Source organism: Lobosporangium transversale (assembly GCF_002105155.1).
Source record: "Lobosporangium transversale strain NRRL 3116 chromosome Unknown BCR41scaffold_65, whole genome shotgun sequence".
In the NCBI taxonomy this organism is placed as follows: domain Eukaryota; kingdom Fungi; phylum Mortierellomycota; class Mortierellomycetes; order Mortierellales; family Mortierellaceae; genus Lobosporangium; species Lobosporangium transversale.
Window position 1 is genome coordinate 188,046 of NW_019029043.1, and position 26,955 is coordinate 215,000.

General features: G+C 43.1%; 8 protein-coding genes across 8 annotated transcripts in view; 3 read left to right on the plus strand and 5 right to left on the minus strand.

Moving 5' to 3' along the window:
- Positions 1–678: 678 nt before the first annotated feature.
- On the plus strand, positions 679–9,631 carry BCR41DRAFT_426364 (hypothetical protein; the record flags this gene model as incomplete). Its single annotated transcript, XM_022030723.1, has 5 exons — positions 679–862; positions 2,495–2,938; positions 3,070–3,170; positions 3,295–3,618; positions 3,749–9,631. 5 exons carry the CDS (start codon positions 679–681, stop codon positions 9,416–9,418), a joined length of 6,723 nt encoding a protein of 2,240 aa, XP_021876029.1. The 3' UTR covers positions 9,419–9,631.
- A 943-nt stretch (positions 9,632–10,574) lies between these two features.
- On the minus strand, positions 10,575–11,358 carry BCR41DRAFT_363741 (hypothetical protein; the record flags this gene model as incomplete). Its single annotated transcript, XM_022025937.1, has 1 exon — positions 10,575–11,358. A coding segment is annotated over exon 1 (281 nt), but the record flags the coding sequence as incomplete, so codon positions are not given.
- BCR41DRAFT_295782 (hypothetical protein) lies at positions 10,931–11,627 on the minus strand (the record flags this gene model as incomplete). Its single annotated transcript, XM_022020421.1, has 2 exons — positions 10,931–10,980; positions 11,243–11,627. Coding segments are annotated over 2 exons (435 nt in total), but the record flags the coding sequence as incomplete, so codon positions are not given.
- Positions 11,628–13,464: 1,837 nt separating this feature from the next.
- On the minus strand, positions 13,465–16,015 carry BCR41DRAFT_426366 (iron hydrogenase). Its single transcript, XM_022030724.1, has 6 exons — positions 15,837–16,015; positions 15,563–15,672; positions 15,323–15,416; positions 14,714–15,179; positions 14,483–14,606; positions 13,465–14,376 (listed from the first exon to the last, which is right to left on the minus strand). The coding sequence occupies exons 1-6, from the start codon at positions 15,939–15,941 to the stop codon at positions 13,572–13,574; spliced, it is 1,704 nt and encodes a 567-aa protein (XP_021876032.1). The 5' UTR covers positions 15,942–16,015; the 3' UTR covers positions 13,465–13,571.
- A 269-nt stretch (positions 16,016–16,284) lies between these two features.
- Positions 16,285–17,574, minus strand: BCR41DRAFT_363744 (hypothetical protein). Its single transcript, XM_022025938.1, has 3 exons — positions 17,333–17,574; positions 16,995–17,182; positions 16,285–16,860 (listed from the first exon to the last, which is right to left on the minus strand). Exons 1-3 carry the CDS (start codon positions 17,541–17,543, stop codon positions 16,573–16,575), a joined length of 687 nt encoding a protein of 228 aa, XP_021876033.1. The 5' UTR covers positions 17,544–17,574; the 3' UTR covers positions 16,285–16,572.
- Positions 17,575–18,358: 784 nt separating this feature from the next.
- On the minus strand, positions 18,359–19,497 carry BCR41DRAFT_363746 (hypothetical protein). The gene is made up of 4 exons (XM_022025939.1): positions 19,325–19,497; positions 19,029–19,109; positions 18,589–18,936; positions 18,359–18,449 (listed from the first exon to the last, which is right to left on the minus strand). The coding sequence occupies exons 1-4, from the start codon at positions 19,449–19,451 to the stop codon at positions 18,370–18,372; spliced, it is 636 nt and encodes a 211-aa protein (XP_021876034.1). The 5' UTR covers positions 19,452–19,497; the 3' UTR covers positions 18,359–18,369.
- A 170-nt stretch (positions 19,498–19,667) lies between these two features.
- BCR41DRAFT_390369 (carbon-nitrogen hydrolase) lies at positions 19,668–21,590 on the plus strand. The gene is made up of 7 exons (XM_022028215.1): positions 19,668–19,724; positions 19,835–19,907; positions 20,063–20,115; positions 20,228–20,314; positions 20,426–20,646; positions 20,812–21,214; positions 21,342–21,590. Exons 1-7 carry the CDS (start codon positions 19,715–19,717, stop codon positions 21,449–21,451), a joined length of 957 nt encoding a protein of 318 aa, XP_021876035.1. The 5' UTR covers positions 19,668–19,714; the 3' UTR covers positions 21,452–21,590.
- Positions 21,591–24,463: 2,873 nt separating this feature from the next.
- BCR41DRAFT_342718 (oligopeptide transporter 7-like protein) overlaps positions 24,464–26,955 on the plus strand; it is a 2,604-nt gene continuing 112 nt past the window's right edge. The window contains exons 1-2 of the mRNA XM_022022302.1: positions 24,464–24,935; positions 25,060–26,955. The exon at positions 25,060–26,955 is cut by the window's right edge and continues 112 nt beyond it. Coding sequence (XP_021876036.1) covers positions 24,712–24,935; positions 25,060–26,955 — 2,120 coding nt within the window. The 5' untranslated portion in view covers positions 24,464–24,711. The remainder of the gene's footprint in view (positions 24,936–25,059) is intronic.

The following is a 26,955-nucleotide window of genomic DNA, read 5'->3' on the forward strand; positions in this document are numbered from 1 at the left end:
CAACAACAAAAAAAAAGTCGTGTGTGTAATGTGGAGTTACAATTGTATACTTCTGAGGATAAGAAAGAGAAGAGGATAAGGATATGACTTACGATTTAGCGAATCGACTATGCATGCAAATGCTAGCCTAGCTGCTTTAAAAAAAAAGCGGATGTGCGTAATAAAAAGTCGCTAGTGAAAGAAGGAGATGGAGAGTTTATCTTCAAAGATTTGACTATGTGTCACCTTGAGTAGTGTCTTTTGTCTGTCAGCAATCTAAAAAATTCGTTTAATACGAACTAAAGGCTAGAAGGCATGTGGCTTGTATCCGGCGAAGCGTCTTCCTCACCTTCTCCTTTAAAAAGAAGCCTCATTGTGTTGAGAGATCTTTTTCTTTCTTTCTCTCTTTTTTTTTTTTGTTTTGTTTTTTTTTTTATTCTGTACCCTTTCACTCGACAACCTCCTTCACACTTCGAGACGAGCGAATCAGTTTTTTATTTATTATTTGCATTCTTCATTCAGTCATTCTTTCGCTCGAATCTCATTCACCTTTTTTTTTTTTTTTTTTTTTTTTTTTTGCATACTTTCATTTTCATTTGTGTATTAATTCTATTGCATTTTTTTTTTTTGCATTCATATCATTTCACTTCATCATCCACCTTATATCCCTTACTCATAAATATATAAAGACCAGTAAAAATGCCTTCCCAAGTCCATGCCGAGGCTGTTAACCCTCTTCCTCATCCTCCTGTTACTGGCGCCCCTTGCGAGCAACCCAATGCCACTATCGCTACGTTGGTCTTTCGAGATGGCACCTCTTATCAGGGTATCTCCTTTGGTGCTGAGACCAAGAGCATTGCCGGCGAGTGTGTCTTCCAGACAGGTATGGGATCCATTGCATTTTGCATTTGAGCTTCGACAGTTTGCCCCATTCGTGTGAATATCCCAACCCTTCTCCATCATTGTGGGGTAACAAGCCGCGCACAGATCGCGTGTTCACTTTATCTCCCTCCATATCACAGTCTCTCACCTTTCCATGTTCTCGACTTTTTGTTGCATTGCTTGCATCTAGGTATGGTCGGATACCCCGAGTCCGTAACCGATCCCTCATACAGAGGTCAGATCCTTGTCTTGACCTTCCCCTTGGTTGGAAACTATGGTGTGCCCTCACGTGAGACCATGGATCCTCTTCTCAAGGACTTGCCAAAGTACTTTGAGTCGAACGAGATCCACGTTGCTGGTCTAATCATCGGTCAGTATTCCCAAGACTTTTCCCACTACCTTGCTGCATCCTCGCTTGGTGATTGGCTCAAGGAGAACAACATCCCTGCCATCTATGGAATCGACACCAGGGCCTTGACCAAGAAGATCCGTTCCCAGGGTGCCATGCTCGGAAAAATCCTGTTCCCCACTGCTGTTGTCGGTCCCACTATCGTCCCTGCCGAAGCTGAATGGATGAAGGAGTACCAGAATATTGACTGGGTTGACCCTAATTCTCGCAACCTGATTGCTGAAGGTATGCTTTCTTTATAGTTTCTCTTTGCATCCCTCGCTATCATCCATTGATTGATGGACCAACTGATCTACTTGATACATTCTCACTAAATTCACTGAACCCTATTATACTTTCCTCTGAGTGATCAATAGTCTCTCTCAAGGAGCCAAAGATCTACGCACCCGAGTCTTCGACCGCTCTCTTGGGACCTAACGGAAAGCCTCTTCGCATCGTTACTGTCGATGTCGGAATGGTATGAGCAGCAGGGATTGTGGTTTCTCGGAATATGATGTCAACTAGACTAGACCAATATCTAACCTCTGATGCTGTTTATCTTTTTTTTTTTTTTTTTTTTTTTTTTCTTTCTTCAAAAACAGAAATACAACCAACTCCGCTGCTTTGTGACTCGTGGTGTAGAGGTCAAGGTGGTTCCCTACGACTATGATTTCAATGCTGATACAGACTATGATGGTCTTTTCATCTCCAACGGTCCTGGAGACCCAATCATGAATACTACCACCATCGCCAATTTGACCAAGGCTGTCCAGATTGCTCGCACCCCTATCTTTGGTATTTGCTTGGGTCATCAGCTCTTGGCCCTTGCTTCTGGAGCTTCCACCAAGAAGATGAAGTTTGGTAACCGTGGTCACAACATCCCTTGCACAAACATGGTAACTGGACGTTGCTACATTCTTTCACCAGGTAAAAAGCAAAGAGCTCGGTGTTGTTTTTGGATAAAGAAGAAAAAGAAAAGAAAAAGAAAGATGCAATATGACTTCGGATAGAGTCCAGTAACTTACAAATATCCTTTCGTTTTGGCACACACAATTAGAAACCATGTTATGCTGTCGATGCCAGCTCACTTCCCGACTCCTCATAGAGTTTGTTTATCAACGCCAACGACGGTTCTAAATGAGGGTATCATGCACAAGACTCTGCCATCTTCACTTTATCTCCCTCCATATCACAGTCTCTCACCTTTCCATGTTCTCGACTTTTTGTTGCATTGCTTGCATCTAGGTATGGTCGGATACCCCGAGTCCGTAACCGATCCCTCATACAGAGGTCAGATCCTTGTCTTGACCTTCCCCTTGGTTGGAAACTATGGTGTGCCCTCACGTGAGACCATGGATCCTCTTCTCAAGGACTTGCCAAAGTACTTTGAGTCGAACGAGATCCACGTTGCTGGTCTAATCATCGGTCAGTATTCCCAAGACTTTTCCCACTACCTTGCTGCATCCTCGCTTGGTGATTGGCTCAAGGAGAACAACATCCCTGCCATCTATGGAATCGACACCAGGGCCTTGACCAAGAAGATCCGTTCCCAGGGTGCCATGCTCGGAAAAATCCTGTTCCCCACTGCTGTTGTCGGTCCCACTATCGTCCCTGCCGAAGCTGAATGGATGAAGGAGTACCAGAATATTGACTGGGTTGACCCTAATTCTCGCAACCTGGTTGCTGAAGGTATGCTTTCTTTATAGTTTCTCTTTGCATCCCTCGCTATCATCCATTGATTGATGGACCAACTGATCTACTTGATACATTCTCACTAAATTCACTGAACCCTATTATACTTTCCTCTGAGTGATCAATAGTCTCTCTCAAGGAGCCAAAGATCTACGCACCCGAGTCTTCGACCGCTCTCTTGGGACCTAACGGAAAGCCTCTTCGCATCGTTACTGTCGATGTCGGAATGGTATGAGCAGCAGGGATTGTGGTTTCTCGGAATATGATGTCAACTAGACTAGACCAATATCTAACCTCTGATGCTGTTTATCTTTTTTTTTTTTTTTTTTTTTTTTTTCTTTCTTCAAAAACAGAAATACAACCAACTCCGCTGCTTTGTGACTCGTGGTGTAGAGGTCAAGGTGGTTCCCTACGACTATGATTTCAATGCTGATACAGACTATGATGGTCTTTTCATCTCCAACGGTCCTGGAGACCCAATCATGAATACTACCACCATCGCCAATTTGACCAAGGCTGTCCAGATTGCTCGCACCCCTATCTTTGGTATTTGCTTGGGTCATCAGCTCTTGGCCCTTGCTTCTGGAGCTTCCACCAAGAAGATGAAGTTTGGTAACCGTGGTCACAACATCCCTTGCACAAACATGGTAACTGGACGTTGCTACATTTCTTCACAGGTAAAGCAAAGAGCTCGGTGTTGTTTTGGCATAAAGAAGAAAAAGAAAAGAAAAAGAAGATGCAATATGACTTCGGATAGAGTCCCAGTAACTTACAAATATCCTTTCGTATGTTTGCACACACAATTAGAACCATGGTTATGCTGTCGATGCCAGCTCACTTCCCGACTCCTTCATAGAGTTGTTTATCAACGCCAACGACGGTTCTAATGAGGGTATCATGCACAAGACTCTGCCGATCTTCTCTGTCCAGTTCCATCCCGAGTCCACTCCTGGTCCTCGTGATACCGAGTTCTTGTTTGATGTATTCATCAGCTCTGTGGTCGACTTTAGAAAGACAGGTGTGTTGAAGCCCATCACCATGCCTGGCGGCACCAAGGAGGAGGCAGCAGCGCTCAACCCTCGGGTCAATGTCCGCAAAGTCCTTGTTCTTGGATCTGGTGGTCTGTCAATCGGTCAGGCTGGAGAGTTTGATTATTCTGGTTCACAGGCCATTAAGGCCTTGAAGGAAGAAGGCATCTACACGGTCTTGATCAACCCCAACATTGCCACTATCCAGACCTCGAAGGGTCTTGCAGACAAGGTCTACTTCTTGCCTGTCACTCCCGAGTTTGTGCGCAAGGTCATCCTCCGTGAGAAGCCTGATGGTATTTATGTCACCTTTGGAGGTCAAACAGCCTTGTCTGTGGGCATCAAGATGAAGGACGAGTTTGCAGGTCTCGGTGTCCGTGTTCTGGGTACACCTATCGATACCATCATCGCCACTGAGGATCGTGAAGTGTTTGCTCAGCGCATGTTGTCGATTGGCGAGAAGATTGCCCAGGCTCAGACAGCTGTCACTGTGCAGGAGGCTCTTGCAGCAGCCAACCAGATTGGTTATCCCGTCATTTGCCGTGCTGCCTATGCTCTCGGAGGACTTGGTTCTGGATTTGCTAACAATGATCAAGAATTGGCAGAGCTAACATCCAAGGCCTTTGCCACATCGCCTCAGGTGCTGATTGAGCGGTCGATGAAGGGCTGGAAGGAGATCGAATACGAGGTCGTGCGTGATTGCCGTGACAACTGTATCACTGTCTGTAACATGGAGAACTTTGACCCTCTGGGCATTCACACCGGAGACTCGATCGTTGTTGCACCCTCGCAGACTCTTTCGGATGAGGACTACAATATGCTTCGCACCACAGCCGTCAATGTCATCCGTCACTTGGGAGTGGTCGGAGAGTGTAACATCCAGTATGCACTCAATCCCTTCTCAAAGGAGTACTGCATTATTGAGGTCAATGCTCGTCTGTCGCGTTCGTCGGCTCTTGCTAGTAAGGCCACTGGTTACCCCTTGGCATTTGTCGCTGCCAAGCTTGGTCTCAACATCCCCTTGAACGAGATTTCCAACTCTGTGACCAAGGTGACATGCGCCTGCTTCGAGCCCTCGCTCGACTATGTTGTTGTCAAGATGCCTCGCTGGGATCTGAACAAGTTTGATCGTGTCTCAAAGAGTCTGTCATCGTCGATGAAGTCTGTGGGAGAAGTCATGGCCATTGGTCGTACCTTTGAGGAGACGATTCAGAAGGCTATCCGAGCAATTGATCCTTCCTTGGTCGGTTTCGCACCCAAGCAGTCGTATGATGTGATTGATGATGAGTTGACCAACCCCAGCGACCAGCGTGTGTTTGCGATTGCGAATGCACTCCAGAAGGGTTATTCCGTAGATCGTATCTGGGAGCTGACCAAGATTGACAAGTGGTTCTTGAACAAGCTGGAGAACATTGTTAAGCTCGAGAAGACACTCGGCAACTATGGTGCTACAGACCTGCCTATCAACTTGCTCCGCTCAGCCAAGCAGCTCGGCTTCTCGGATCGTCAGATTGCCACAGCCATCTCTAGCAACGAGCTCTCTGTCCGCCGCCTGCGCACAGATGCAGGAGTGACACCATTTGTCAAGCAGATCGATACAGTTGCAGCCGAGTTCCCAGCCTTCACCAACTATCTGTACATGACCTACAATGCTGTTGAGCACGACATTGCATTCGAGGACAAGGGTGTGATGGTGTTGGGATCAGGAGTGTACCGCATTGGTTCATCTGTCGAGTTTGACTGGTGCGCTGTCCGAGCTATCCGCACTCTTCGCAGCCGTGGTGTCAAGACTGTCATGGTCAACTACAATCCTGAGACAGTCTCAACAGACTATGATGAGGCTGATCGCCTGTACTTTGAGAACATCAATCTGGAGCGCATTCTTGACATCTATGAGATCGAGTCATCGTCCGGTGTAGTGATCACTATGGGTGGTCAGACTCCCAACAACATTGCTCTGCCATTGCACCGTCAGAACGTCAAGATCCTGGGAACGTCGCCTGAGATGATTGACAATGCTGAGAATCGGTACAAGTTCTCGCGTATGTTGGACCAGATCAATGTGGATCAGCCTCTGTGGAAGGAGTTGACTTCGTTGACAGAAGCTGGAGACTTCTGTAACAAGGTTGGATACCCAGTCTTGGTGCGTCCATCATATGTGTTGTCGGGAGCAGCCATGAACGTGGTCTACTCTCCTGATGACTTGGCCAACTACTTGGGCCAGGCCACAGCTGTCTCACGCGAGCACCCTGTGGTGATCTCCAAGTACATTGAGGATGCCAAGGAGATTGAGATGGATGCGATTGCTGTCAACGGAAAGATGGTGATGCATGTGATCTCTGAGCACGTCGAGAATGCTGGTGTGCACTCTGGAGATGCTACTCTGATTCTTCCACCTCAGGATTTGGACCCCGAGACGATCCGTAAGATCGAGGCAGCTACAGCCAAGATTGGACAGGCCTTGGATGTCACTGGGTGCTTCAACATCCAGTTCATTGCCAAGGACAACGAGATCAAGGTTATTGAGTGCAACTTGCGTGCATCACGCTCGATGCCATTTGTGTCCAAGGTGATGGAGGTTGATCTGATCGAGATGGCGACCAATGCCATGTTGGGCTTCCCTGTTGAACCCTATCCCGAGACACCTATTCCCAAGACTGGCTATGTCGGCATCAAGGTCCCTCAGTTCTCGTTCTCGCGCCTGTCAGGAGCCGATCCTGTTCTTGGAGTGGAGATGGCCTCGACCGGAGAGGTTGCATGCTTTGGCAAGGACAAGTACGAGGCGTACATCAAGGCTATGGTCTCGACTGGCTTCACACTGCCCAAGAAGAACATTCTTTTGTCAATTGGTTCGTTCAAGGAGAAACAAGAGATGCTCCCAGCTGTCAAGCGTCTGCGCTCACTCGGCTACAACTTGTTTGCCACCGCTGGTACGGCTGACTTCATGAACGAGCACGATGTGCCTGTCAAGTACTTGGAGACACTTGAGGAAGGAGGAGACAATCAACAAAAGTCCGAGTACTCACTCAACCAGCACTTGGCCAACAACTTGATTGACCTGTACATCAATTTGCCCTCCAAGAACCGCTACCGCCGTCCAGCCAGCTATGTCTCAAAGGGTTACCGTACTCGTCGTATGGCTGTTGACTTTTCGATTCCTCTGATCACAAATGTCAAGTGCGCCAAGCTGTTTATTGAGGCTCTTGCACGACACAAGGAGATTGAGATTGAGACTGTGGATTATAAATCTAGCAACCGCACGATGACGCTGCCTGGTTTGATCAACATCCAGGCTCTTGTTCCTGGCATCTCGACTGCGGCCAGCAAGGACTTTGAGAATGTGTCCAAGTCATCGATTGCATCTGGATTCACGATTGTTGGAGCCATGGCAACAGGATCTCCCAAGGGTGTGGAGGACAGCGCTAGCTTAGCGATTGCATTGACCAACACTCGCAACCATGCTCACTGCGACTACTACTTGTCGATGAACGCCAATGTCGACAATGTCAACAACCGCCTCAAGGAGACTGCAGCTTTGTTCATTCCATTCTCACCTATTGCAGGCCGTGCGATGGCCAATGTTTCAGAAGCAGCCAAGTACTTTAGCACATGGCCTGTCAACAGCCCTGTAGTGACCGATGCCAAGGGTACAGATCTGGCCTCGATCTTGCTCCTAGCCAGCCTCCACAACCGCTCGGTTCACATCACAGGAGTGTCGAGCCGTGATGACATGGCCTTGATTGCAATGAGCAAGGACAAGGGTCTTCAGGTGACATGCGACATTGAGGTCTACTCCTTGTTCTTGACACAGGAGGAGGTCAGCTCGAAGCTGTTGCCAACTAAGGTTGAGCAGGATGCTTTCTGGGCCAGTCTCGATGTCTTTGACTGCTTCACGGTTGGTTCGTTGCCTTACCGCCTTGCAACCGAGAAGGGCTCTGCTGTTGCATCCACTGGTATTGCTGAGACCCTCCCTCTGTTGATCGATGCAGTCAACAAGGGCCGCTTGACCATGCAGGATGTTATTGCCAAGCTGTACACCAACCCTCGCAAGATCTTCTCACTCCCTGAGCAGAAGGATTCGTATGTTGAGATTGAGACTGACCGTGTGTGTGTTCCCTCTACTCAGGAAGGACCTTTCGCAGGCAAGTCGTTGACTGGCACAGTCCATCGCGTGGTCCTCCATGGAGAGACTGCATACTTGGATGGGGCATGGTACACCACAGGAGCAGAGGGCCAGGATTTGTCGAGCTTGACCCAGACGACGGTTGTCAGCGCTGCCAAGCCTGTGGAGAAGATCACTATCCCAACCTCAACTCAGACAACCATGCATTCGCCTCGTCTCGGACCTTCAGTTGAGCTTTCAGTCCCTCCGACTCCGAAGATGCGTCCAAGCGACAGTGGTCGGCGCGGCAGCATCCAGGGCTCTGCCGCTGATATCGCAGCAGCAACACATACGGTTTTGACGCCTGCTCTTATTGCCAAAGAGTCGTTACCTTCGTCGATTGGACGGATATTGAACAACTCACCATTCTCTCATCGGCACATTCTTTCCTCCAAGCAGTTTGACCGCAACGAGCTCCACACTCTGTTCAGCTTGGCTCATGAGATGCGCACTCAAGTGGAGCGTTACGGATCGATTGACTTGCTCCACGGCAAGGTGATGTGCTCAATGTTCTATGAGCCTTCGACTCGTACCTCATGCTCGTTCTCAGCTGCTATGAACCGTCTTGGTGGTACGGTTGTCAACGTGGATGGAACATCGTCCTCGGTAGTCAAGGGAGAGACTCTTGCGGACACTGTGCGTACATTGGCATGCTATGGTGATCTGGTTGTGCTCCGCCACCCCGAGCCAGGCAGTGCAGCAGTAGCAGCCAAGTACTCAAAGGTACCGGTGATTAATGCAGGTGATGGTGTGGGTGAGCATCCTACTCAGGCCTTCTTGGACGTGTATACGATCCGTGAGGAATTGGGAACAGTCAATGGTTTGACGATCACATTGGTGGGAGATCTCAAGAACGGTCGTACGGTCCACTCGTTGGTCAAGTTGCTGGCGTACTACTCTGTGACATTGAACTTTGTCTCACCAGCGTCGCTCCAGATGCCTGAGGAGGTCAAGACCGAGTTGCTGAAGGCAGGAGTTGTCTACTACGAATACACGGACCTGAATGAGGTCATTGGGGTTTCGGATGTGGTTTATGTGACGCGAGTGCAAAAGGAGCGATTCGCAGATCTGGCGGAATATGAGAGTGTCAAGAGTGCATACATCATCAACAACAAGATGATGTCCAAGGCCAAGACGCAGATGGTGGTGATGCACCCATTGCCGCGTGTGACGGAGATTGAGCCTGAGGTTGACTTTGATCAACGTGCCGCATACTTCCGTCAGATGAGATATGGACTCTATGTGCGCATGGCTTTGTTGGCATTGGTCCTTGCCAAGTCCAACTAAGAAACAGAAGACATAAGCTGATGATAGATTGTTTAGTTTCTTCTCTTTTTCTTATCGCTTCATTAGTGTATAGTTTGTTTTTCTAATCATTTTACCATATATTCATTTTCGTATTTCATCTGTACCTTTTCTTTTCCATCGTCAGTAAATAATAACAGTATATATATACATGTATAACAATAAAATAGGCTGACTTTACTGATTAAAGTCGAGTACAAGTATAACTTTTAAAAATCTATTTTGTTCATTTCAATCATCGCAGCTGTGTTGAGAGGCAAAAAAACAAAGACGTCATGAAAGTAAAATAAAATAAAATAAACTGTTGTTGCTTGTCCAAATACCAAAGATCCAAGGTCACCTTGTCAATGCTCTTGCCGAGCAACTCCCTTAAAGATTTTCTTTTTACGTCTTCGTGGATAATTACTCCTTGAACATCAAGCTACTTCATGATTCGAGAGAACAAAGGAACTGGTGCTTGTGGAACTGCAAGGAACCAGGCAGAGATCATCCAAGGGGAACTCCGAGTCGACAAAGGCGTCAAGTTGGACTGGGATACTTCGTTCTGGGTGGAGAACCGTAGTAGGGAAAATTTTAGTTGCCTTTTGACAAGACAATGGGTCTGTTAAGATGTTGACAACCACACACGGAATTTTAAATGTCGTAAAAATACGAAACGGGCCTTTGGTGATTTTCTCCAAGAAAAGACCTCAATGTCCCAAGGGTTCATTGGCGACTACAACTATTGTAGATCAACTGAGGCCATATTATATATAACCTAACAGTCCTCACGACTCAACAAGGTTGTCCCTCTTTTTTTTTTTCCTCTGTAGTTACTAGACACCTCAGCCTAAAAAGCAGGCTCCTTCCTCTTCTCACTCGCACCCACTGGGGGATTCCCGACGTGAACATGTCTGGTCTTTTTAACTCTGTTTTCCTCGCCATCCTATGTAAACCAACAGTCCTCTTTGTTACAACAACAAGGCGAAACTGTTTAAAGAGCTTCTTCCTACACCCAGAATTAAAGTTTATTCTGTTCAACTTTTTTAGCGACTACGTAAATTTGCACAAAACTATTCAAACGATTGAAGGGAGGACAGAGTTTGCGCTTGCAGCAACAGTCATTCATTGCATAACAGCAGTAAGCAACCTTGGCTTGCTTCATTATAATATGACCCATACGTGTGTTTTTTATTAGATCTTATTGCTGTTATTACTATAATTATTATATTTATTATTTATTTAGAAAGAAGCAGCAATGGCCATGATAGCAGCGGCAACCAAACCGATGATCTCGATAGATGACGAGATGGAATGGGAGGCAGCGCTTGGTTTGTCAGAGGGCTTAGTGGAGCTAGCACTAGTGGTCGAACCAGAGCCAGGTGCGCCAGTAGTACCAGGGGCATTAGGGACTGTGGCAGTGGCAGTGGTAGTGCCGGATGGGGCAGGCAAAGTGCCAGAGGCACTTGAGCTGGGAGCACCACCTGTTGGAGGCTTGCAGGCTTCACCATTAGCCATGGCATAGTTACCGGGAATAAGGTTCCAGCAACCCTTTGTAGAATGGCCTAAAAAAAAATTTGTTTTATTGGTGAAGAAGGTCAACGATTAGAATATTTAATTTATTCAACCAGTTACAATTCGATGAAAAGGATAAAAAAAAAAAGGTACAAAAGAAAGTATTTCTTTGATTGCTGAGTATACTCCAGGCATTTGACCATGTAGCAAACAATAAACAGGAGAAGGACTGGAAAGATTCAACTCCAAAGAAAAAGAAAAAGAATAATAATAATAATAATAATAATAATAATAATAATAATAAAAACTTACTGGTATCACAGTTAACGTCGACATCTGTGCCGTTGCAGCAACGGATACAGTAGGTATTGCTGGCGGGTTCGAGCAAAGATAGAAACTTCTTTGAGTTGGCACAATGATACTGCCATCCATGTGAGTCCATCTGACCGCCTTCATCTGTAGGGTTCAATCCCCAAACAGAGGAGTCCATACAACCGGTGACTTGAGTGTATTGAGCAGTTTTGTTTTCAACAAAATGGGCGGATAAGATGAAGTTTTTGGGGCCAACTAGGTACTCTGAAGTGTTGGTCTGGAATTTGTCACCGAAGCAATAAGAGTTGGCACAAGCTTCATTAGGGGCGACAGGGTAAGCACCATAAGGAGGCATCATGGTACAAAAGTTGTTTTCGTCTATGATGGCAGTCAAATTGTGGTATCCGCCTGCAGCACGTGTGCAGTTGGAGGGCTCCTCCGCAAGAGCTGGAGCTGCAAGGGCAGCAAGGACAATAACACTCTTCCAGAACATGATGATGGAATAGACGATAGGAGGGAAATAAGTATACGTTGCTTGATCTGTGGAGGGGAAGAAGAAAGATATAGTCAAAGCAAAAAGGAGGTGATGATTATGAGAAAAGAAAAAAAGAAAGAAAAAAGAGAGGAGGAGAGGGAGGAGTCCAGCTTCAATGGTATTTATTAAATAAGATGAAAGAGAGCGGACATTCGTTGATGATAAGACATAAAGAGATAATGAGAGCAAGGAGCACTCATGTCCAACCATACACAGAATGGACGAATTGGTCGTTTTGGGAGAGTAGGAAGGGGCTAGGTGGACTAGTGTTTAGCCATCCATGGCGAATAAACATCCGTTGGCGTATCTTTTTTTTTTTTTTTTTTTTTTATTGTTTGTTTGTCCACCAAGACAGAATCTTAAAAAGTAAATGGACTAATGGACCTTCGGATAAACTAAGCATTCATTTGGAAGATGATTAGTCTACTAGTCTATGTATAAAAATAAAAACTAAACAGAAATCTTACATGTAATAGATGAATAGCTGATGACGACGAACCCAGCCTCCTAATAATACGCAAAGCAATCTGATATTATTAGTTTTTGAGTAACAAACATAACGACAGCCTGACACCATCGATCAGGAACAGGTTCCACAAGGAGAACAAACAAGTAGAGAAAAAGAGAACAAAGGTAATGTTATCACGATCTCCTTTATCATATCACTTCTAGATAGAAACTGAGCAATCGTCATTCGTTTGAAAAATAAAACGGATGATGATGATGATGATGAGAGAGAGAGAGTTACCCAGATTTGATTCATTCCATCCCGTTAAAAAAGTATTGAAGCAAAAAAAAAAAAAAAAAAAAGCAAAAAAAGAATAATTAAAAGCCAACGACGAACTTTTATATAAAAGTTTTGAAGCTAAAGAGATGATAGAAATGTCTTGAGATGGTGAATCTTTCATCCAATACAAATCAATAAATTCAAATGATTAAATCTTCTTGCTTTTTGTCTTCTCAATATCAAAATAACGTTGAGAACAATTGGAGCCATGATCACTTTACAAAAGGCTGTTTTATAACGACAAGAAGCAAAAAAAAAAAAAAAAAAAAAAGCAATACGTTTCTCAAAGCTCCATGATGACATAATCATACTATTGCAAGATAGGTCCCTACCGAGATGTGTTCATTTTTACGCAGTAGCCAAAAAACAAAAAATAATAAAAATAATAATAAAAAAAGCCTTGCACTTTTCTATTTGTTTGACGAACGGATGGTATAAAATGAGTCAAGAAATACTCTTTAGGCTGTGTCAATCATACGACCATATTATGACCATGCGGCCATTCCGAGCCCACAAACACCCCTTGGACTGGAAGTAGGAGCATCAAGATGGCCAAATGGTAGTTAATTCTTTGATCTAGAACACCATGGAAGCAAACAAACAAAGCAAACAAACTTTTCTTTTTCGCTCTCTCTTTCCCTATTTGCCCTGTTGAACCAAAAATCCACAGGGATATTTTCTTCCATTTTTGGAAGGCTCATTGCCCGCTCAACACAATGCAATGCTGGCTGGAATGGCACTCGTGAATTAATTCCTTCCTTGTATTCTTTATTTCGTAAAGCTCACATTGGGAGTGAAAGACATGCGACATCGTGCTGGAGTAGTAGACAATAAACCAACATCGGGACAAAGGAACAATTGAGCATAAATACATTTTTATTTTATATCAATTAGCGATAAATCGAGGCGAAAAAAGAAGAAATAAAGTACATCTTAATAGATCTTAAGAGAAATGGTAAAATATATATGATAAAAATAATTAAGATAAAGTGCGCAGTAGTCCTAGATTACCACTTGACAGCTAGTGGGTTAACAAGGTTCTGTTCAACTGCATGGTATCCTGTCCGAAGCTGCTGTTTCGCCTTTGGCGTATCTACACCACCGAGCCATTCCTGATACAGCTGGGCTAGCACTGGATTCTCTTCAGGTTTGCGTGCTAGCACACCATTTCTATATTGTTGATCCACCTGAACAATCCATTCTTTCAATGGGATAGTGGCATAATTGTCACCATGAGGCTTGAGCTGTCCACCTCCATTGATACAGCCTGAAGGACAAGCCATCACCTCAACGAAATGGTATGGTGACTTGCCTGTCTTGACCTTACGGACCAAGTTTTGAATGTTCCTGAACCCATAAGCTGCTGCAAATCTCAACAAGACCTCACCATTCGTTGATCCTGGCGCTTCAAGCGTAACCTCTCTGAAGTCTGCATTACGCACTGTCTTGACCTCTACTCCCAAGCCCTTATCTACATCAATGCCCTCGCCAATGCCAAACAGCTCTCTAGCAGCGTACTGCATCACGTACTCTAAGAACCCACCAGAGGCATTGCCGCTAGCACCCACCAAAACCTGATCAGTTCCTGTAGGGTCCTTGATCACAGAGCTATAGCCAGGGTCTAGATTTATCTCCCCGAATGTGTTCATATCAGGTTGTCCTTGTTCTGAAAACATCTTTTCGACCTCCGTGGACGTAATTACACAATCAACATCGCGTGTCTTGTAGAGATCAGAGTAAAAGTCTGAGCGTGATGCTTCCAGTTTCTTGTCATAACAGGGCATTACACATACATGATATATTTGATCCGGACTGATGAGTGGGAATACAAAAAAAAAAAAAAAAAAAAAAAAAGGTTAATCAGCGAACAATAAATTATCAAACAACATTACAGATAGAAAAGGGAAACGATTCATACTTTAAACCAAGCTGTGAACCAAAATGATTCTTCACCATGGACCCCATAATCTGCTGAGGAGACTTTGTTTCACTGATATAAGGAAGCATATAACCATGAGTTTTTTCAGCGTAGCAAATCCAACCTAAAGGCGAATATATATAAAGATCGATTAGTTTCAGTCAGCTCAAAACCATTGTTTTATATGGAAAAGAATAGAAAAGCCAACTCATCAAAGTATAGCATCCGTACCTGGACATGCCGACGCAAGCATAGGAATTGCGCTCTCTGTCTCTACTGCAACTGCAGGTTCATCGTTAGCACCAGCTGCTCCTCGACGGATGATCCTCTTTTTGGGAGCCTTTGTCGATATCTCTTGTGGAAGAGAATCCACATCCATCTCATTTTCACCGCTGGCTCCTCCTGCAACAGTCACCGTGCCATTCGTGGAGGCTGCTCCATTCATGTTAGGAGGCTTTATAATCCCCTTGGCTACTGCTTTTTTGTATCGCTCTACGAACTCACGTCCAGTCTCCAGTAGTGAGAGGTCTCTAGAGAAAGAAGTGTCAAACACAGAGTGTACTCCGAGATTCTTGAAGAACCATGTAAGTTTTCGAGCGACCTGTAAAGGTGTTTGATTATACTTTGCAGCAAATGAAGCGCGTGTTTGTGGAGAGATGGAGACAACGACCGTGCGGTGTGTACTTGGATCATTTGTCTAAATATGAGGCAATTGGTTGTACAAATTTTTTTTTATGGATGATTAGATGGAATGAACGGTGAATGTCGGGTCTAAGATCGAGATACATTATTTTATTAAAAAAAAAAAAAAAAAAAAAAAAAAAAAAAAAGATATCTTACCTCGATAGCAATCTTGTTCTGCTTCAGAATGCTATAAAGCTCTTCTTGGGACTGAAGTGTTACTAACACACTCTCTGCTGAGGTAATGCACCCACTGTATTAATCAAGACATAGAAAGAGAAAAAAAACAGATCATACATTAATAACCATTTCTTTTTCTTTTTCCAATTTATCTAGCACTTCCAACAATCCAAGTCTTTGATTGGCACAAAAAAAAAAAAAAAAAAGAAAAATCTCTACCTGCATGCCAAACAATCATTCAGATTGATCGTGGCAGTCTCAAGCTTGGTTTCCAAACCATCCTGAGATACTTCATAATATGATCCACTGTTATCGACCTTAATTGCCCCCTGATGGTGTGTGATATAAAATGGTTGATTAGTCATATATCAATGGGAAGGATATTAATCAATCCTGTGCTGTTGAACGGAGTTTAGCTGCGCAAGTCAACGAGTGTAATAAAAAAAAAAAAGCAATGCATGCGTTGCAATGTAAACAATGGTGGGTAATGTACCTGTGTGCCCGATGTCTTTGCTACCTCAACAGGCTTAATGCATGCTTGTGAAGGAGAAATGAAATCGTTCAGGTCTGAAAGGGTTAATGCTCCAGAGAATGCCATTCTGTCTGAAATAAAAAAGAGTGGAAATGAATGATAAAATAAAACAATGTCTGCAGTCTAACCGGAGTCCTTTGGGTCAGAAAAAAAAAAATAAAAAATAAAAAAAAAAAAGGGACTGCAAAAGAGATCCTGGGGGAAAGACAGGAAGCAGAAGATAAGGAAGTAGTAAAGAATGAAAAGAGTTCAAGTAGTCAGGAGTGAGGAAAAAAAAAAAAAAAAAAAACAAGAATACACTAGCTCATGGAGGGGATTGTCTTATGCACAGAAATGGAAATTAACGGGCGAAATTTTCTTTCTCGGAAGGGTGGCTTTGCACAAAGTGGATCACTCATGGGAGTCATCTCCGAGATTTTATGCATCCAACACAGGATGCTAAAACTCTATCAGGAATCTATAAGATAAGCAAAGCAACCCAACCTTATATTATTTATTATCTTTATAATCCACAGGAATGGTCTTCTAAAACAATAAGGACATTGATTGATATAGATATTGATGTTGATGTTGATGTTGATGTTGATGTTGATGTTGATGCTGATGCTGATATATACTGATGTTGATGTTGATGCTAGTACTGATGATTTCTTTGCCTGATCTTGTTCATTTCCCTTAGTTCCAACTTTGATTCTGACTATGAATTCGAGTCTGATGATGGCTGTGATATTACAATCTCTTCTTCACTCTCTAGCCGTCGAAGCTCTCGCTCAATGCGGCCCAGAATATGGTTATCATCTTCATGATCCAAATCTTTCTCCTCTTCACTCAAAGGAGCAGAACTAGAAGATGAAGAGCTCTTAGTTAACTCAGATTCATCCGTCTGACCCCCAAAAACTGAGCGATCAGCACCGACTACCGCATCCACAAATTTGGTCTTTTGTTTTGGAAAGAAGTCTCGCATCTTTGCAGAGAATTCAGGTATCTAGCAGGGAGAAGGGATACCATGAAAGACATTTGAGGAAGAGATCAGATCGAGTAAATGCGCGTCCGTCATCCAATATCGGTTTCGGCTAGCCATTGTCATATCTTCTTTTCACAAAAACCGAATAAACATACTGTCTCAACTTCCAGAGCCCATCGTGTTGTGCCCACTACTAAAACTGCACCTGACAGACAAAGTGTCGTAGCAACAGCAAAGGCTTTGATACCTAGTAATCTTCCTTCCCTCAATAACGCCTCTGTATTTTTGAAAGTGCTCAAGGATTGAAGAGCAGGGCCCACAGGTGTTCCTGCTGCTACTCGATCTATATCCCGAAGGGAATATTTAGCTTTAGTCACATAACATAAATACTTTTTTTTTTTTTTTTTTTTTTTTTTTTTCCGACTCATGCTCTAACAATTTCCAGTAGCCATTACTCAAAATGCCTAATAATAACACTGACAAGGTTACATACTAATGCCTCTGCGCTTCTCCCGCCAGCTTTGATACATAAGAGATCCAAAGATACCCGTTAAAAAAGCTGTGCCTGAAGCCATAAGGAATCCATTTGTGAACTGTTTGCTGGGTGCATTCGAAGGAACTGGCTTTGAAGGTGAAGCTATTGCCCCTGCTTCTGGCGTTGATACTGATGCCGACCCTGGAGTTGTTGATGTAGTTGACGCCATGATGTTTATTTTTTTATTTTTTTATTTTTTAAATGAACTCTTCTAGGCACACGATCCGATCATTCACCTTTTCTACAGAAAGAGGACAATGCTGGCGTTTGAGACTGCTTTAGAAATCACGTGATCACCCGGCCTTCGCCCAAAAGTTCAATCGCGTTTTTGCGAACGACTATCCCCTTCCGTCAACATTCCGGAGCTGGTTTTTTGAAACTGCGAGTCACTTTTCATTCTTAATCAAGAGTATCATAAAGATGGGCCTGCGCTTATGCAAACACCATCCTTGTGGCTCTTCAGTAGCAAAAACATCTGGATTGAGCAGATTCATCCACACCAGCGTCTTTAACCCCATATCACCTCCAAGGCTACATCTCGGGTTGAAAATCAATGGGATTATCCTCCATGCCTATCTTCATTTCAGCAGGAATGAAAATGTGTCTAACTGATTAACTTGTCTACTGTTATGTTTTGATTACAAGGTAAAAAGTAAGAGGCGTAAATCGCTGTGCCCTGGCGACATGACGCACAATGACAATATTGTTGCTATGTGCTGGCCGTATGCCGCTCAAGAATCCAAACCTTATTAGGGTTGGAATGCGTCAATGAGACACCAGCTAAGATCTAAGATGGGATCCCACAAACTAACCAAAAAAGAGACTACATATTACATATAACATATGCCATCTGGAGCTATCACTTGAATTGAATTAACACAGCTGCAGTTGTAATGAATATAAGCCGCCTGAAATTTCTAAGTCGACTATGACAATGAAATTAACTCGTTTATATTTTTTTCTTTTTTATTAATTATTAAATAGAATCTGGCACTTCAACGACGACGGGCAGCGGTTGGTGCCCAAGCCTGGGGCTGGAATGTATCTCCTTGTTGTACTGTGGGTTTGAATCCAGCTTTATTGAAGTTCATAGAGCAAAGAAAAAAGAGGGAAAAAAAAAAGATGTGGATGTCAATACAATTGTTATCATAAGGTTAAAATAAAACAGAACAGTTCACGCACTTCAACACACTAAATCGAGAGGTCACACTTACATTTACGTGCGGCTTCTCTTTCTTCTACTTGCTTCCTTGCTTCACTCTTTGTAGCCTCGTCCTGTGGCGGTAACTCTGATACAAATGATGATGGCGATGATGTTGAAGACGTTGATGTATTTGCATCCTGGATTTGACTACCGACACCTCTGGACGCAGCTGCTATGCCCAAAATAGTTTGCCGGTCCTGTGCTTGCTCCAACTGTAGCTCCTCTTTCCTGTCTAACCATGCTTGATCCAATGCTTTGGCGCGTGCAATCGTCAGTTTTTTCCGTGCCTCATCTCGTTGGATCTCTGCTTGTGTAGGTGGGCTCTGACGAGTGTTTCTCAGCCATGATTGCCATTGTACTGAGTAAGCAAAAAATAAAAATAAAAAAAGTCAGCATGCCGGCTTTTTAAACTTGTTCAAAAAAAAGCCTTTCTCTGTAGCCTTCTCATACCGGCAATATTGGCATCATCATAATTAGCTTCTGAGAGTTGGGGATCTGCCAATTCAACTGTTCTGCGAGGATATCTTCCACCTAAAAAAATAAAAAAAAAAAAAAAAAAAAAAGGAGGTATTCCAATTTGGTAAAATAGGAAAGAAGAGAATACATATAAGGGTCACAAATGACTTGGAAGTTCTTTAACGCTAACAGAGGAGGATCCTTTATAGTCTTAGTGAAGCAGCTGAACTAACGGCCGACTCCGAGGTTGACTCTGAGTTCTTTTTTTTTTTTTTTTTTTCTTTTTTTACCATTGGGATCTGGTTTTTCAAAGTACAGGTTGCCATCGAGATCTCTTCCTGCCAATCGTCTCCCGCCTCCTGGGGCAATAGCCTTAAGGGACAATGTAAGTCGTCGCATCAATGAAAGGTTCGACATTCTTTTTGCTTTTATTCAACGCTGATCCCAGCAAATAAAAGAAAGTAGCAAGTTGTATGCATTTGCTTGTCTTCGGAATCTCGGACCCTCTTTATTCGCATGCACTGAAGATCAGTGACTGCTTGCTGCTTGCGCAAGGTTGTTTTCCAGCCACTTGTGCTGTGCTAATTGATAATTGTGGTGTGGGCGTAAGAAAAAAGAGAGCGTTTTTTTTCCTTTTGTTTCTCCTGAACTCATTAACGCCATCAATTGAAGACTTTGCAATGAAGATTGGTATGATCATGAAACCAGTTCAGGTCTAGGACAGGCTTCAGTTTGAATACCAAAATTACAGCCATTGCATTTTAAATTATCTTATTAAAAAACTCTTCTCTTTACTGTAGTTTGTTTGCAGTTAGAACCAGTCTTGGGCAAGGTTCAGAGAAACATTGACCATGCGACCAAAATGATTGAGCAGTAATGACCGTTATCTACTATCTATCCACTTTTTTTATTCTTTTTTTTTTTTTTTTAAAAAAAAAAAAAGGTTACTGTCACCATAACAATTCTCTGGAAATTGATCAGACAATTCTACTCCCTCGTCTTTAAACCAATAATATCAATCAGCGTAGTCTGAAACCAGAAGACGTGGATGTGCTTGTTCTTCCAGAAATGGCATTCACAGGTACAGTACACGTAACATATGCCATAATACAACTCATATAGACGCTTTTGCAATGCGCTGTAGACTCTCCCACACATCAGCTGACTGTTCATTCCAATGGGCTATCTATTAGGATATGTCTTTACAAGCAAGGATCATATTCGGCCCTTCCTTGAGGATGCTGAGAACGGTCCTAGTGTATTATGGGCAAAATCTCAAGGTAAGAGGAGTTAGTCGCATTTAAATAATGTAACGGAATCAGGGATTTTTATCATTCTACTCAGCTACTTACATTGGTTTCTTAAATCATATGTATATGATATGTATGTAGCACAGCGCCTGAATGCCCATGTGCAAGTAGGCTACCCCGAAAAAAGAACCGTTACTAAGGATGGTCAAGCTATTGAAGAGTACTACAACTCCATTTGCTTTATCTCGCCTGCTGGTGCACTCCTTACGACATATGCAAAACATTTTTTATATTACACTGACGAAAATTGGGCTGAAGAGGGTCCTGGGTTCATGTCGATGCATGTAGATGGAATGGGCCAGGTAATAGCTTGTATATTTATAAAAAAAAAAACATGGAATGATCTTTACTTGATGGGGGAAACGATTTGTTCCGCATATAAATAACAAGTCTCTTTCATCCTTTTTTTTTTTTTGTCTTATTTCTCGCTGTCTATCCTAATCTTGCCTTTGGGGGGAGATCCATAGGTAGGCTTCGGTATCTGTATGGACGTGAATCCATATCGATTCAAGGCGGATTTTTCAGACTACGAGTTTGCAACGTTTCATTGTGATAAGAGCTCTCAGTTAATACTTTGCTCCATGGCTTGGAACTCTGGCGAGGAGGCGCCTAAAAAGGAGAAGAAGACCCCACCATCGCGAAAGCCCGATGGGGACTGGGAGGTTGAAGGTGATGATAAAGAGGAATGGGAAGATATAGAGGAAGAGGAAGAGGAAGAGGAAGGAGAAGAAGAAAAGGCAGAAATGCTAAAATATCATACCATCAAATACTGGGCGGTGAGAATGGAGCCGTTTTATGAGAAGTCATTAGCAAATATGCCCAATAATGAGGCATATGTCGTGATTGCAAACAGGATCGGAATAGAGTCTGGTATGTTTAAGCTCGAATGTGTAAAAATGCATGTTTCTCTTTCAAAACATAATGACAATAATAATAACAATAATAATAATAATAATAATAATAATAATAATAATAATAATAATAATAATAATACTAGGTAATATGTTTGTGGGAAGTTCTTGTGTTCTTAAGCTAAAGGCATCAGGACCTGAATTGATGGGAGCACTTCCAGCCAACAAAGAGGGTCTACTTCAAGTCGACATCTGATCTTTTCCCCTTGTATCCCCAAGCTCAACCCCAGATCGTTCGTTAATAGGATATATAGACCTCTATACTATGTAACCATGTCTTATCGAGACTAGCCCTCGCTTGATATAAAAAATATATTATATACACAACATGACCCGACTTAATTATATAGCCTGATACCAATTCTATGGATAGGATACTGGACATCGTTGAGGAAGGAAGCACGCATTGCTTTACACCTCTTTTTTTTTTTTTTTTTTTTCCATTCTTGTAAAAAAAAAAAAAGAAAAAGAAAAAGAATGAAAAAAGAGTATCGCATCATACCAATCAATGAGTTGAGGAAAGCAAAAGTATATGTATAACATACACTTCATGATCATAAGCCATATTAGCAGAAATAGTATAGAGTCGCTGCATACGTTGGTCGTACAGGCGCTTACCCTCGAAATTTACCCATGAGCTAGCCTGGTATGTTCGAGGAAGCAACACCAGTTAGCGAACGATTTGAAGTGATCGCAATGTTTTGAAGATTATACTATATATATATTATTATATATAATACTATTATTGTTTTAGTTATTCAAAATACCTTTTGAATGGGGAATAGTTGATGCCAGTGGATTTATTTATGTCGAGATAACAATAACTGACGTCTATGCGGCGATGTTGACTTTATTGCTTCTGTCGAGTGACAATAGTGGCTCGTACGATGAAGTTGGTATTAATTCACAAGTGCCTTTTTTTTTTCCTATTTGGGCTAAACACTCAATACATGGACGTTTCGTTGTGATTGAAAGTTTGTATTGATCTCTTTAAGCTCAACTGGAGCACGATCAATGCTCGCCTCCTCAGGGAGGAAAGGCTTTGCTACTTGTTCAGAGAAAATGTGAATAGTAAAAAAACCAAAACCATGCTAGGGAAGCAGGCTGTGTAAAGCCTTGAGTGAATTTAATACAACTCAGCAATACGAAAAAAGAGTGATGAAGCAGGATAGAATTCTATTGTTAATTAATATCGACCGAGTGTAGCTTTCGGAGATCTTTCAATATGACTCTTCTGAGCCTGCAGGGATAAACTATAGACCAACAAAGTAGCTAATATTATAACCATTACAGCCATAACAGCCATAATATATATATATATATATAATATTATATGCATGTAATACATGTACATACACTTTATGCACCCATGCATGTAGGCACGCGTTCCCATGAGGGCGTTCCCTATCGCAAATTAGAGTGACAATTAGCTCGACAAATAGGCAACGTTCCAGTCCAAAGTAGGAGAGCACAATCATGGGATTTTTCAGAGTTGAAATTTTACTTGCCCTGCTTGCTAGATCGAGGGGATCCAAGGGAAGGACTGACAGAAGTTTGGCCATACCATGCGTAAAATAAAATGAAATAATAATAGTAATAATAAAAAAGAGCGCCCTCTCTTTTTTTTTTTTTTCTCGCAATGAATGGACCTTCCGCATGGATCGTTTATTCCCAGGGACCTTTTTACTTCTCGGCTTTATAGCCGAAGAATTCCCGAGAACTGCGATGACTTAATAGGTTAGAACAAAAGGTCATGGATCTATTAGAAATGGTGCAAAATATGCATGAAAATGAACAAACCTGTGCTTCAGACGAAAACTTTACATCCGCCGTTCTCAACTGATCTGATTTTGCTGAAAGCTGTAGCCTTATCACTTCATTGAAGAAAATGGTAAAGTAAAGGAAGGAACGGTAACAACATCATTAGTACAGCTTCGTATCTACCATGTGATCACTGCGTCCATGGTAGAATACATTCAATAATGAGGAATGTACAAAGATAACTGCCATGCAGCCATACAGCCATGCTCTTTTGAGAGAGTGGAATCTCGTTTTGGATATTAAGAGTGTGGGCGGAGGTTTATTTATCCCTCAAGATTTGTCCATACGAGAGCAAATGCCCAAAAAAAAAAAAAAAAAAAATTGAACTCTCTTATTCTGACACAGGAACCTGTCCGATTCGCTTATTTTGAGCCATCTCTTTCTCTCTCTTTTTTCTCTAATGGACATTGACTAGTCGGTGCGTTTATCAAGGGTATACATGTGCATTGTCTTTTTCAATTCCCGGCTATGTTCTCGACAAATTCAATGTGGCATGAGTAATAATGAGCAAGATTGCTAACGAATAGAATGCCTGTTTGGCATTTAATACTTTATAATCATCTGCTTAAAGCACCAAGAAATAAAAACGTATACATGTAGCTGCTAACCTGCCAGCTTCCATAATATGAATGTGGTAAAGAACTTTCGATCAACCGCTGATGTAAAATGGTAAAAAGTAATCAATATGTTTATTTATGTTGTTGTTCTTGAGAATAGAGCATAAGCATTATTAATGAGGAGGCATCATCTTTTTTTTTTTTCCCCTCCCGGAAAAAGTCTTTTTGTAAACAACGTCTGTCAACATGCATATTATAAAAAATATCCTATTGAACATAAAACTATAAAGGAGTACGTAAACAAACAAAGTTTCATTCATTATTACTAGACTATTGATCGTTTCGTAAGGAATCCAGGGGATTGGAGGAGCCACCATCTACATTCACTTTCTCTCTTTTTTTTTTCGCCCCCTCACATGATGATGAATGAAGGAAATGGGTCAGTAACTAAAAAAAAAAAGCGGTAGCCAATGTGCCTGGCAGCTTTTCACTCCTTTTGCTTCTACAGCTACAATTTGATGATGTTCTATATCCGAGGTGATCGAGCGGGTTCTTCATAATGTCTCCTCTCCCAAGAGACGAATAATAGGGCAAAGTTAAGTAAAAATAAAAATATGCAAATCGGATCCATTTCCCATCGTCGTGTGTGTAACATATGCTAGTCCAGCCAATTCAAATGCATGCCATTGAAACAAAAGTTTTGGCCCAAGTGGAGAGTAAGCTGTCCAACCAACCAGGCTCAATTATCCTCTTTTGGCCAACGCTTGACCCCCCCATTTTCTTTTTTTGTCATTCAACCAACTAAACAACAATAAAATGTCGCTCTGCATCCAAATCCACTGGCATGACCCCATTCTGGAGCAGTTTAGTATAAAAGAGTCCTTGACTCCCCTTGAATCCCATTCTTTTTTTCCTTGTCTCAGCACCATCCTCTAATTCAACACTCTCCCTCCCCCTTCTCTACTCTCCTTTGGGACAGAGCAAGTCCAAGGATAACTCTCAACGATACCCATCCTTACTACTCTTTACATACTCCATCTCTTTTTCTTTCTTTCTCTCATTCATTAACGTATACACAATGTCTGTTCAAAAGACAGAACACAACGCGGAGGAGTTTATCGACGAGAAAATCGATCTTGAACAATCCTCTGTCATCCTGGAGGAGGAAGAGAACTCCCCTATCCCTGAAGTTGCTGCCATCGTCTCCAACAAGGATGATCCCACCACCCCTGTCATGACCTTCCGTTACTGGGTCATGGCTGTTATCTTCTCCATCATCCTTTCCTTCTTCAACCAGTTCTTGTAAGTCTTACTCACTTCTGGCATTCATCATGTCCTCGACCTTGCCCCACTCTCCTCACTACACTGAATTCGATTCTCATAATGTGATGCATTACTTTCTTTTTGTTTTTTTTTTTTCCTACAGCGCGTTCCGTACCAACCCCATGACAATCTCTACTTTAGTCATCCAGCTTTTGTCTTACCCATTCGGAAGATTTTTGGCTGCTGTGCTCCCACACGGTCGCCTTAACCCTGGTCCTTTCAATATCAAAGAGCACGTCCTGGTCGCCTTGACTGCTAACTGTGCTGCTGGTACTGCCTATGCTGTCGATATCACTGTAATTCAAAAGGTCTTCTATGGTGAGGACTTTGGTTTTCTTGCCAACTTCCTTCTCATTCTTTGCACTCAAATACTGGGTTATGGTATGGCTGGTGTTCTCCGTCGTTACCTCGTCTACCCTGCTGCTATGATCTGGCCCGCCAACTTGGTCCAGGTTGCTCTTTTCAACACTCTTCACAAAGAGGAGGATCTCAAGCCTGGCCAGTGGACGCGCTTCAAGTTCTTCTTGGTCGCAACTGGCCTTATGTTTTTGTACCAGTGGATCCCAGGTTTCCTCTTCCCTGTCCTCAGCTCCATTGCCTGGATTTGCTGGATCAAGCCTGATAACTTGGTTCTCTCCCAGCTCACTGGTGCCGGTGGTCTCGGAATTGGTGCCATCTCCCTCGACTGGAACAACATTGTTTCCTTCTTGGGTTCACCTTTGATCGTCCCTTGGTGGGCTCAGGTCAACATTGCTCTCGGTTTCTTCATCATTGCCTGGGTTATGGTTCCTATTGCGTACTACACCAACCTCTGGGAAGCCAAGAAGTTCCCTATCCTTACTCCAGCCTTATTCACTCGAGATGGTCAAGAGTATGACACACAACAGATTCTCACTAATAACGTCTTGGATGATAAAAAGTACGAGGAATATGGTCCTCTTCGTATCTCGACCTTCTTTGCCTTGACCTACGGTATCGGTTTCGCTGGTCTTGCTTCTATGATGACCCACACCTGGTTGTACCACCGCCACAAGTTGGTTGCTCAGTGGAAGCAATCTCGCGATCACACTGAGGACATCCACCACAAGTTGATGCAGGCTTATCCTGAGGTTCCTGACTGGTGGTATGCTGCTCTCTTCATCACCATGACTGCCATTGCGATCATCACTTGCGAGGTCTGGGACTACAAACTTCCATGGTGGGGTGTCATTTTGGCCGTTGCTCTCTCGGCCATCTTTTCTCTTCCTGTTGGTTTGATTCAAGCCATTACCAACCAGCAACCAGGTCTTAACATCATCACAGAATACGTTATCGGCTATATCCTTCCCGGTCGTCCCATCGCTAACGTTACCTTCAAGACCCTTGGTTATATCTCCATGGCCCAGGCTATGACTTTTACATCTGATCTCAAGTTGGGTCACTACATGAAGATCCCTCCACGTGCCATGTTCTGGGCACAGCTCCTCGGAACCGTTATTGCAGGCCTTGTCAACTTGTTGACTGCCAACTGGCTGTTGAGATCACAGAAGGATATCTGCACAGAGAAAAACCATCTGTTCTCTTGCCCTTCTGCCAACACTTTCTACTCAGCCTCAGTTATCTGGGGTGTCATTGCTCCTGATCGCATGTTTGGTCCCACCTCCATGTACAATGCCATCAACTACTTTTTCCTGATTGGTTTTATCCTTCCTATCCCATTCTACTACCTCAAGAAGGTCATGCCCAACTCATTCCTCGAATACGTCCATATCCCTGTCTTGTTGGCTGCCACAGGAATGATGCCACCAGCTCAGGCTTATCATTATACCAACTGGTTGGCTGTTGGATTCGCCTTCCAATTCTTTGCTCGTCGCTATCATCCAGAGTGGCACTTGCGTTTCACATATGTGTTATCTGCAGCATTTGATTCTGGCGTAGCATTCATGGTCCTGGTCTCGTTCTTTGTCTTTACAATCCGTGATGCCACCATGGTTGAATGGTGGGGTACTCGCTATGATCT

Coding starts and splice junctions, on each gene's coding strand:
- BCR41DRAFT_426366 (XM_022030724.1), bottom strand. CDS start 15,941: ATGGCATTCTCTGGAGCATTAACCCTTTCAGACCTGAACGATTTCATT. Junction 15,417..15,562: donor AATGATTGTTTGGCATGCAG/GTAGAGATTTTT, acceptor TGATTAATACAG/TGGGTGCATTACCTCAGCAG. Junction 14,377..14,482: donor GGTTCACAGCTTGGTTTAAA/GTATGAATCGTT, acceptor CCCACTCATCAG/TCCGGATCAAATATATCATG.
- BCR41DRAFT_363744 (XM_022025938.1), bottom strand. CDS start 17,543: ATGGCGTCAACTACATCAACAACTCCAGGGTCGGCATCAGTATCAACG. Junction 17,183..17,332: donor GGAGAAGCGCAGAGGCATTA/GTATGTAACCTT, acceptor TTCGGGATATAG/ATCGAGTAGCAGCAGGAACA. Junction 16,861..16,994: donor GGGCTCTGGAAGTTGAGACA/GTATGTTTATTC, acceptor TCTCCCTGCTAG/ATACCTGAATTCTCTGCAAA.
- BCR41DRAFT_363746 (XM_022025939.1), bottom strand. CDS start 19,451: ATGTCGAACCTTTCATTGATGCGACGACTTACATTGTCCCTTAAGGCT. Junction 19,110..19,324: donor TGAAAAACCAGATCCCAATG/GTAAAAAAAGAA, acceptor TTATTTTTTTAG/GTGGAAGATATCCTCGCAGA. Junction 18,450..18,588: donor AAGAGAAGCCGCACGTAAAT/GTAAGTGTGACC, acceptor ACTTCAATAAAG/CTGGATTCAAACCCACAGTA.
- BCR41DRAFT_390369 (XM_022028215.1), top strand. Junction 20,116..20,227: donor TCCAGAAATGGCATTCACAG/GTACAGTACACG, acceptor GCTATCTATTAG/GATATGTCTTTACAAGCAAG. Junction 21,215..21,341: donor CAGGATCGGAATAGAGTCTG/GTATGTTTAAGC, acceptor TAATAATACTAG/GTAATATGTTTGTGGGAAGT.